A 10,689-nucleotide genomic window follows, 5' to 3' on the forward strand; every position below is an offset into this window, starting at 1 on the left:
ATATCTATACTACTTTATAATACATATCCGAAGGACTTCTTAAAGTCATAAAAATTCCCTTAAAACATCCCTAAAGCATGATGTACAAGTCTTTTAAGCACCATAAAATATCACTTTCCACTTATACCCTTCTACTCAAATAAACACGGATTGAGATCTGCACCGTCCATTTTCAAAGAAGCACACCACACGGATTGGGATCTGCACCGTCCATTCAATTTTCAACTCCCGCTCATACCCAATTCCCCATACATCCCTGTCTTCTTTTCATTTTTCATTTGCAGAGGATAGAGAGAACAAGAGAAGAGAGAATGTTAGAGAGAGGGAGAAAGAAAGAGGTATACAGAAGATCGGAAGTAGCGTTGTGCTCAGGTATGTGTAATTTTCATCCTAATATATCCTTATCACCATATCTCTAGGTTTTTCTTCACCTTCTTTTTTGGTGAAGACTGGAAACAAGACCGAACACATCTTCATCGCCCTCATCTCCACAAACTCGGTGCTTGTAGCTTCCGTCAGACCAGGTGGAGCTTTGATGTACGATTGAAGGATGTGCGAACCGAGATCTAGGGTTAGATCTGGCGAAAGTTTTGGATGATTCTGGATTTGTTATTGTGTTACACACACACACTTATACATACACTTATATTTATACAGACACAAATATATACGCACATGTTGATGTATGAATAGGGTTGTAAATGAACCGAACGTTCAGCGAACAGTTCGTGAACCGTTCGGCGGGAAGTTCGTTTATGTTCGTTTGTTTAATAAACGAACGAACATGAACAAGAAATTTCGTTCGATTAGTTAAATGAACGAACATGAACAGAGGTCTCGTTCGTTCGATTGTGTTCGTGAATGTTCGGTAAGGTGTTCGTGAACGTGTTCGTGAACATTAGTTGATTTGCGTTCGTTTATGTTCGTATGTTTGTATTTTAAATGAAGATCTTTGTACTTTCTTATATTTTATTTGTACTTTTTATATTATTAAACTTTTATTTATTTTATTTCCCTAACAATTAAACTAGGAAACCCACTTTCACCTTGTTTATACATTATTTCCCTTTCATTTCTCATTATTTACATCCACGAATACGATCGACCTCCGTTCCACAATAAGGGATTCAAGTTCGAGTGCTACTCTCTGGGCCATCTATCTTTATCCTTCGTCGCGTTTACCAAATTTATTTGTGCTCGTTTGTGTTCGTGAACCGTTCGCGAACACGCTCATTTCCTTAATGAACGAACACGAACATAAAATCTCGTTCGGTAAGTGTTCATGAACCGTTCGTGAACACATTTATTTCCTTAACGAACGAACACGAACAAGGCCTTGTTCGTGTTCGTTCGGTTCGTTTACAGCCCTATGTATGAAGTTAATTTTGTTCGTGATAATCTCAGGTGAAGTACTCAACGGAACCCGAAAACCCTACGAAATGTTAGTTTTCCGATTATTATTCTTATATTATGTCCTAATTTTGTTCGTGATAATCTCAGGTGAAGTACCGGCTGCTGCCATGGAGCCAATGCCGGAAAGTTTTGTGTCAACTGTGGAGGATAGAAAGCTTGAAGATAGAGAAAAATGGTGGAAAATGGGATTAAAAGCAATATCAGATGGAAAACTGGTTGTGCTGCTTTTATCTGGTGGACAAGTATTTATTTATTTCACTTTTTTTTTATAATTATGATTCATAATTCTGTTGGTTTGGGAACTATTGATCATTATAAGTTTGTATAATCAGCTTCTTCAGGTATATAATCAGAATTTGCAATGTATGTCTGCATATCTCCTTTTCACTTTATTATAATGACAAATTCTGATTATATACTGAGAAAGTTCCGGAAGCAGCTTATTCTACAAATGATCTATGGGCAGACTTTCAATGTATGTCCGCATATATCCTGTTTCATTTTATTATATCATCCAACACTGCATTTTAACTTTTTATTGTATTGCGTTTGCAGCTGCTGTAGAAGTTCCAACCACAGGGGCCACTGCTGTTACAAAACCCATTAACAATAAGCCCAAGCCCGCATCGGGTATAAATGTCTTATTTTCTTTTCTTGCCATTTCGATCCGTTTACTTGTAACTGAGCCGATACATGGGATCCTTGTGGTTGTTCTTTGCAAAGGAGATGAGGTATTGTTGTTTGTGGATTTTGTTGGCGGTTTTTGAGTTTTGTAATGATTCGGTTGTGGTTTTGTTGTGTGCAGTTGCAGTATGGTGTAGATGAGTCACACAAGTTGTATGTTAATTCAAAAGGGAATCCAAATTATGCACATATTGAGGTTGATGTCACTGACAGTTTTATAGTTTCATGTGTATTATGTTTTTTGATTGGATGAATGTTTGTGCAGGCGGCTACGGTTTATGGAGCTCTACACGTGCTGTAGGTTAGTCCAGTACTCTACACTGCATGATAGATCTATTCACGAATCAAACGATGTTTTAAGCATGGTGACGAGTTTTGTTATGATTTTTGGGTCGAACCAAACCCGTTTGGTTCGGTCTGGTCTGGTTTGACACGTTTTCACATTGTTGTGAAGTTCTTAAAAAGTCAAGACTCGAATGAGTCGGTATCGTGAATAGAGGTTGGAAACCGCTGTTTATCGAGTGATTTTGATTGGCCAATTATTTAAGGCTACATATGAAACCGGTTTATTAAAAGATTTAGCAAAAATGAAAACGGGTCGAATGGGCCTCCTATGTTTTGTTTTGTAATTAGATTGCTATTGTAATAGCATAGTTTCTATAATCATATTTAAAGCACCTACTATATTCAATTTGTTTATCTGTTGCTGTTGTTCTTAGATAAGTTGTTCACTTATGCTTTTATCTTAATAGGTGTGTGCTGGATAAAAGTTTCATGAGAAGATGGCATTTGAAAGATAGATGTCACACCCCAACCAATGGCGGAAACATCGGGATGAGACGAAGTGTGACAATATTTAATTAAATTCAAATTTCATTTCAAAACTAAATGTCATACATAATTCAAAAGGAAATACAACATTGTTTCATAACATAACCTAACAAACAAAATGATAGAGTAATCTAGGTGTGTATCTAGTCCACCCTAACTTGTTTCATCATTCATCCATACTTCAATAATCAACCTGCAACATGTATTAAAATAGAGTTCAATGCAAAAGCAAAGAGCGAGTATACAAGTTTGTTTACATAGCATACTAGAATAAAACTCATATCCAACATGAACATATTAAAATAGTTTCAACGTGCTAGTTTACGTAGTCCAAGTGATAGCCCAAGTTTCCCAATGCGTTAAAGTACCTAACCCAAAGTTTCACGGGAGGTTGATATGTCTCCTCCTAACAATACCCCAAAGACTAACGGGGAGGTGCATTACTCCTATAGCGCTACTATTGTTAAGGCGGAACTACACACAAGAATTAAACGTTCACATAGCACAAAAATAGTCTCAAGATTCACAAGTTTCATGTTTCATGTTTAAATGGATAGATTAAGTTTCAAATAAGTTTCAAGTGTCATGTGCGTTTAATATAGAATACATGTTGCACCCAAAGTGTTAAAAGTAAAAATGGGTTCGAGTATACTCACGGTTTACAAGTGGTGACTTGAAGTTCCGAGAGCAAGTTTGTAGATGAATTAGTTCGGAGCACCTTGTCCTTCTACACAAGGAAACGTAGGTGTGTGAGTTTGGCGTATAACGGAAGATTATAGATTCGGAGTTTTTAAAATATATAGAAAGTAACATAGGTGAAAATAATCATCTTGTACACATAACTCTTGTTCTTGACACTATTGAAACTCAAAAGAGTTGGTATGATTTCATGGATTCTAAGATCCATTAGAGTCGTAACAAGGGCATGGTCATAGATGATGTAACGTCCACTCAACAAATAACTATTAAGTCATCATCAAGTCTTAGTTACTTAGATGTATACATATAGAATAACTTAGATATTATATAGTTTACAAGTCTTATGATTCAAGCATGAGGTAGGAGATTAATTTCTCCATTTAGGTACCTCTTTGTGTCATGGAATACATACATGAGGTAGGAAGAACAAGCTTCCATTTAGGCACCTCTATTGTTCACCACTACACTTGTTGTTATAAACAACAAGGAGGGTCATGAACATACAAGTATCAAGGTATTAACAACAACTAATCTATAGCAAAACATCAAGTAATGAGTGGATTCTTATGAAGGATAGCCCAAGCTAATCCAACCATCACACATTCAACAAGTTTCACACTTGAACATTACTTGTGGGTAAAACCCTAATTAAAAACAGAAAGTTTATGAGGTTTTAACCTCTGATTTAGATGTCTCAACCATGTTTTTAAGCTTAACCAACCATAAGAGAGGTTGTAAGCATTAGGACATTGGTTTGAGATGTGTTTCACACAAGTTGGATGAAGTTTGCATAAGTTTGAAACAAAACAGAAAGTTTTTGGTCAATTTCGGAGCAATTCCAGGTCTGATTTCTCCAAGGAGAAGTCAAGGAATCAAACTACATGATTAACCAAGCAAGTAGGAAAAAGAATCAAGCAATTTCGTTAAGAAATGAGCAAGTTATACCACTTTTAGTGTAGGTGTATCAATCTGCCCGAAAATGCAGCTTTGAGCTTGAATTTGAGAGTGTTTTGGAGAGATTAGAGAGTGTTTGTAAAGTGTTTAGGACTTGGATTAGTGTGGTATTTATAGGAGAAGGTTTAGGTTAGGTTGTGGTTGAGTAATTAATGTTAAAACATGATTTAAAACTCAAAAACTCACCAAAAACCCGCCCAAAACGAGTCTGTCCGCGCTGGGCTGTGAATCAGGTCATTTTAACGAGTTGATATATATTTTACTGGGCTGATATTGTTCAATGAGGAGTCCCAGCTCAGCTGGTTAATGCGCGTGTGTGTGAGGGTACAGACCCGGGTTCGAGTCCTGGGGTCTGCATCTATTTTTTTTTAATTAATTTCTTTTAGTTTCCCACATGAAACTTTCAGGAAATACATAAACAACCCCTGTAGTTTAAAGTTTCGGTTAATTACTCAAATAATCCCTAGACTTTAATTAAAACTAATGTTGGGTTATTTTGTTTAGTAAGAAAACTAACTTTATGAAACAAACTAACTAGGTTAGTTTACTAACTTTAAAATCTAACGAGTCTAACTAGATTATTATAAAAATAAACTTTTTTTTTTAAATTGTAAAATTAATTAATTTAATTAACTAAACAATTTATAAATAACCATATTTATAAGGATAAAAGATTTTTAACGATTAACTTCATGAAACTTTCGAGTTTCATTATTTTACAAGTTTCAACTTGTTTAACGAGCATTAAGCGAAATAACGAATCGGGAGTCTATGATAATATATCGTTCAAACGTGAACATTGCACATAAGTCTAAACACAAACATGAATAAAATAGCTTCGTTTTCATAATAGTCTCGAATTACTAATGAAACGAAAGTAGATTACAAAGAGAGTACAAGTGTCTAAATATGGAAAGTACAACATGACTTGCTAAAACAAGAAGGGTTCGAAAATGCGGAGCGTTACAGTCTCCCCTCCTTTAGGAAATTTCGTCCCGAAATTTAGGAATACGTAGGGAAAAGATGAGGTCTCGTCATGGATAATCGGATATAATGCGTTTGTGAGTTGTCTAAGGTTATAACAGGTCTAAATGATCTGTAAAACACTGAATTTCTCATAGCACGTTTTATGAAATTTTGGTAACATGGTGAAAACACTTATATATAGGAAGTACCAGTGGCGTATCCACCATGTTTTGATCACGTTGCATATGTTTCATATTTCGTGCAATGTTACGTTCTGTGCCTTACCAAACATAGTAGTACGCTCCATGGTTCTCATACGACCATTACTATAACCCCGTGTGCACCCGCGATTATACCAATCGTCGCATGATCCGCATATCTTGTACTAGTTGCGTATGAATCAAGGTATGCATAATTTTGAAAATAAGATTGCGAGTGTATAGAAATGTAGCATATAAGTACGTTTGTGTTCCAAATAGTATAACAAAGTAAGCGAATCCCTAGGGTTTCGCTCGCGTATAGGTGCGAAAGTATAAATTTTGTGTAAAAGCATGAGCATAGTATAAGTTTAAATACGAACACGCACGAGAGCATAAACACAAAACGCATGCCAGGAGTATGAGTACAAGTATAAGCATAGCGTGTATGAAAAATGAGTATAAATGTGAGTACAAATTTGAGCATAAACGAATGAATGTGAACATAAACGTAAATCGTATAAATGAGAGTATATATATAAGTACGAGTCTAACATAAATCGTATAAATGCGAGTATAACTATGAATTTAAGTATAAACATAATTGTATTGGTATGAGGAAAATATATGGATGTGAATATAAGTTTAAGCATAGTTGTATAGGTACAAGTACAAGTAGGATATATGAGTATAAACACGAATACGAATATTAGCGTAAACGTAATTGTGAGTGTAAGTATAATTGTATTATTATGAATATAAACTTGGACATAAGTATGGCGTAAATGTATAATTTGTGAACATGAGTATAATATAAAGTGTATGAATATGTATATGATTATGAAAATAAACATAAATGTGTAAGCGTAAGATGTATAAATACGAATATGGATATGAGTGTAATAAGTAATAATTTTGTATGTGGTATTAATCGTAATATACGAAATTAAGCATCTAAAAGGCCGAGAAGTTCTGTGGGGTATATGCAGATTTGTCGTGAGATATAAACTAAAACACGTAAGATAGTATGCATGTATAGTTGTTTGAGCAAAGCGTGAAGTTTAATTAAAATCAAAATAGATTAAGTTGACATGAAATATAGAATCTAGTTCACAAATGTAAAGAGAGTATAAAATATATATTGGTTATGTGTGTTATACTTTGTGAAAGAAAGGAAATGCTACTCTTGTTTTAAAAAGGATTTACATTCGTTGAAGATGGTTGGTTCTTATGAAGTTTCCTTGCCTATACATTTTAAATTAAATTGACGTTTTGAATAATGGTTGAAAAGGTTCTAGAAGTAAATAAGTTTGCATCGTTTTAAATAATCTTGCATTAAAGAAAAAAAATTCGAAGTTTAGAGATTTTTGCGACAACGTTGATTCTTAAGAAAAAGGATTTTGGTATACGATCTTAGTGATTATTGAAAAAGCGTCTTTAATAAAACATTTTACTGATTTTGAAAGAAATTTTAGTAAATGATTGAATAACATTGGTAGTATTTTGTAGGTGTGCGTGAAAAGTTAGTTTGATTCCCAATTGAAAATAGAAAATCTCTAGTTTAAGGACATAAGATGAGTCTTTTTCAATAGTTACGTTGAATACAAAATTTCGTTGGCAAAGGATTTATTAAACCAACTAGGTTGATAAGTAGCATTTCGTAAATTTTGAAAATCAAGGAATAAGCGTTTATGGTAAAGGTTAAGAATTTTGCGTGTGTGAGCTATATAAAAATAGATTGTAGAGTAAGGAATTCGTTCATATAAACAATGCATGTTGAAATAAATAGAGATTTGGCTAATGATAAATGATTTAGATATAAACGTGATCATGTTTACGTAATATTGTCTATTAAGGAAAATAGTGGTAACGATCACCTAGGTAAGGGAATCACCCCTAGTTCGTTGGCGAGGTCGTTGTAAGATGAGAAAAGAAACGGAGTTAGTCGTCAAGGTAAGGAAATCACTCTCATCTTGATGATATGTCTCCATTTATTGTTACAAGGGGTATAAATAAAATTATGTGAAATCATGTATATGAATAATGTATAAATGTATGATAAAGTATTTGTACGATATATGCGTAAAAGTGAAATTTAAAAAAAATAATTTGAATTCGAAAAGAGGGAATAGGTGAGACTTGGTCATAATGTTTGTTTAAGAAAATGAAATTGATCATATAGCATAAGGTGTCACATAGCATAAAGGGTTCACTTGATTCACATGGCATAAAATGTCATATAGCATAAAAGGTTCAACTCGAGATGTATAACATAAAAGATTAAGACGTCTCACATAGTATAATCATGGGTTTCACATAGCATAACATGAATAAGGAAAGCATTGTAAATTTAGTTTGTTCGAGAAGAATTATTATTGTTCGCGATTGCGATTGCGATAACGTGCAAAATGATTAAAACGACATTTGGAAATGAACGAACGTTCAAGTATAAAAATCACATATAAGTTGAGATACATAAAAGAGAGGCTCAATAAAACATTGGATTGTTTCGGGTAGAGAAACGTCGACTATTCCAAAGTGGGTCGAAAGTTCTTTCGAATTAGAGATATTGTGCTTTGGCCTATAAGTAAGATACTCTCATCGAGAAGCGACTAACGGTATCATACCCTTCCGGTTACTACATATCTCTAAACGATTGAAACATTCGGGACTTTGGCGAGAGTAAAAATCGAGGAATGGGACTTTACCGACGAGATGCGGGTTTCACCCCTAACTTGACGATTTCGTACCCTAAGTGTGGTTGGTACTCGTCGGTCAAAATAAAATTTTGACACTTTGACGATGGTCCACTAGAGTTGAAATGGAAATTACCATTAAGTTGTGGATGTCACTCCTAGCTTAATGGTGAAATTTCATGCAAAAATAGATTAAAGGTAGAATGAGAGTCGTTTACCAAATTGTGGGTTTCACGCCTATTTTGGTAAATTCTTCCCGTTGGTGTTACAAGAGTATGAAAATAGCATAAGTGTATTCGTGTTAGCCTTAGGAAAGGCACATAATTTTAATAGAAAGTGTAGCTAGGAAGCATGCATGGTAGAGTACAAAAGTTTTAAACAACAAATAAGAGACAAAATTCCTAGAACTATAGATTAGGGCAAAAGCATGGCAATTTTCCTAATTCCCTATAGTTATGGCTCTGATACCAATCTGTCACACCCCAACCAATGGCGGAAACATCGGGATGAGACGAAGTGTGAAGATTGCTAGAGACGTCATAACACTATGTGACAATATTTAATTAAATTCAAATTTCATTTCAAAACTAAATGTCATACATAATTCAAAAGGAAATACAACATTGTTTCATAACATAACATAACCTAACAAACAAAATGATAGAGTAATCTAGGTGTGTATCTAGTCCACCCTAACTTGTTTCATCATTCATCCATACTTCAATAATCAACCTGCAACATGTATTAAAATAGAGTTCAATGCAAAAGCAAAGAGCGAGTATACAAGTTTGTTTACATAGCATACTAGAATAAAACTCATATCCAACATGAACATATTAAAATAGTTTCAACGTGCTAGTTTACGTAGTCCAAGTGATAGCCCAAGTTTCCCAATGCGTTAAAGTACCTAACCCAAAGTTTCACGGGAGGTTGATATGTCTCCTCCTAACAATACCCCAAAGACTAACGGGGAGGTGCATTACTCCTATAGCGCTACTATTGTTAAGGCGGAACTACACACAAGAATTAAACGTTCACATAGCACAAAAATAGTCTCAAGATTCACAAGTTTCATGTTTCATGTTTAAATGGATAGATTAAGTTTCAAATAAGTTTCAAGTGTCATGTGCGTTTAATATAGAATACATGTTGCACCCAAAGTGTTAAAAGTAAAAATGGGTTCGAGTATACTCACGGTTTACAAGTGGTGATTTGAAGTTCCGAGAGCAAGTTTGTAGATGAATTAGTTCGGAGCACCTTGTCCTTCTACACAAGGAAACGTAGGTGTGTGAGTTTGGCGTATAACGGAAGATTATAGATTCGGAGTTTTTAAAATATATAGAAAGTAACATAGGTGAAAATAATCATCTTGTACACATAACTCTTGTTCTTGACACTATTGAAACTCAAAAGAGTTGGTATGATTTCATGGATTCTAAGACCCATTAGAGTCGTAACAAGGGCATGGTCATAGATGATGTAACGTCCACTCAACAAATAACTATTAAGTCATCATCAAGTCTTAGTTACTTAGATGTATACATATAGAATAACTTAGATATTATATAGTTTACAAGTCTTATGATTCAAGCATGAGGTAGGAGATTAATTTCTCCATTTAGGTACCTCTTTGTGTCATGGAATACATACATGAGGTAGGAAGAACAAGCTTCCATTTAGGCACCTCTATTGTTCACCACTACACTTGTTGTTATAAACAACAAGGAGGGTCATGAACATACAAGTATCAAGGTATTAACAACAACTAATCTATAGCAAAACATCAAGTAATGAGTAGATTCTTATGAAGGATAGCCCAAGCTAATCCAACCATCACACATTCAACAAGTTTCACACTTGAACATTACTTGTGGGTAAAACCCTAATTAAAAACAGAAAGTTTATGAGGTTTTAACCTCTGATTTAGATGTCTCAACCATGTTTTTAAGCTTAACCAACCATAAGAGAGGTTGTAAGCATTAGGACATTGGTTTGAGATGTGTTTCACACAAGTTGGATGAAGTTTGCATAAGTTTGAAACAAAACAGAAAGTTTTTGGTCAATTTCGGAGCAATTCCAGGTCTGATTTCTCCAAGGAGAAGTCAAGGAATCAAACTACATGATTAACCAAGCAAGTAGGAAAAAGAATCAAGCAATTTCGTTAAGAAATGAACAAGTTATACCACTTTTAGTGTAGGTGTATCAATCTGCCCGAAAATGCAGCTTTGAGCTTGAATTTGAGAGTGTTT

General features: G+C 34.5%; 1 protein-coding gene across 4 annotated transcripts; it reads left to right on the forward strand.

Annotated features, from left to right (window-relative positions):
- Positions 1-202: 202 nt before the first annotated feature.
- On the forward strand, positions 203-2,898 carry LOC110924821. 4 transcript variants are annotated; one of them, XR_004880870.1, is made up of 7 exons: positions 203-372; positions 1,405-1,655; positions 1,746-1,888; positions 1,969-2,144; positions 2,219-2,293; positions 2,363-2,398; positions 2,850-2,898. XR_004880870.1 is itself a non-coding variant. In XM_035983858.1 (6 exons), the coding sequence occupies exons 2-5, from the start codon at positions 1,586-1,588 to the stop codon at positions 2,396-2,398; spliced, it is 357 nt and encodes a 118-aa protein (XP_035839751.1). In that variant the 5' UTR covers positions 209-372; positions 1,405-1,585; the 3' UTR covers positions 2,850-2,898. The 4 variants fall into 4 exon arrangements, 1 of the variants encoding a protein (XP_035839751.1); XR_004880869.1 differs by having other exon boundaries at positions 1,405-1,888; XR_002584393.2 differs by having other exon boundaries at positions 206-372; positions 1,501-1,888.
- Positions 2,899-10,689: the final 7,791 nt, after the last annotated feature.

Source organism: Helianthus annuus, chromosome 15, assembly GCF_002127325.2.
Source record: "Helianthus annuus cultivar XRQ/B chromosome 15, HanXRQr2.0-SUNRISE, whole genome shotgun sequence".
Lineage (NCBI taxonomy): Eukaryota > Viridiplantae > Streptophyta > Magnoliopsida > Asterales > Asteraceae > Helianthus > Helianthus annuus.

What these genes read in the sequence shown, in the direction of transcription:
- LOC110924821 (XM_035983858.1), top strand. Translation starts at nt 1,586, where the DNA reads ATGGTGGAAAATGGGATTAAAAGCAATATCAGATGGAAAACTGGTTGT. An exon ending in TGCTTTTATCTGGTGGACAA is followed by an intron (nt 1,656 to 1,968) that starts GTATTTATTTAT and finishes TTGCGTTTGCAG; the next exon opens with CTGCTGTAGAAGTTCCAACC. An exon ending in CAAATTATGCACATATTGAG is followed by an intron (nt 2,294 to 2,362) that starts GTTGATGTCACT and finishes ATGTTTGTGCAG; the next exon opens with GCGGCTACGGTTTATGGAGC.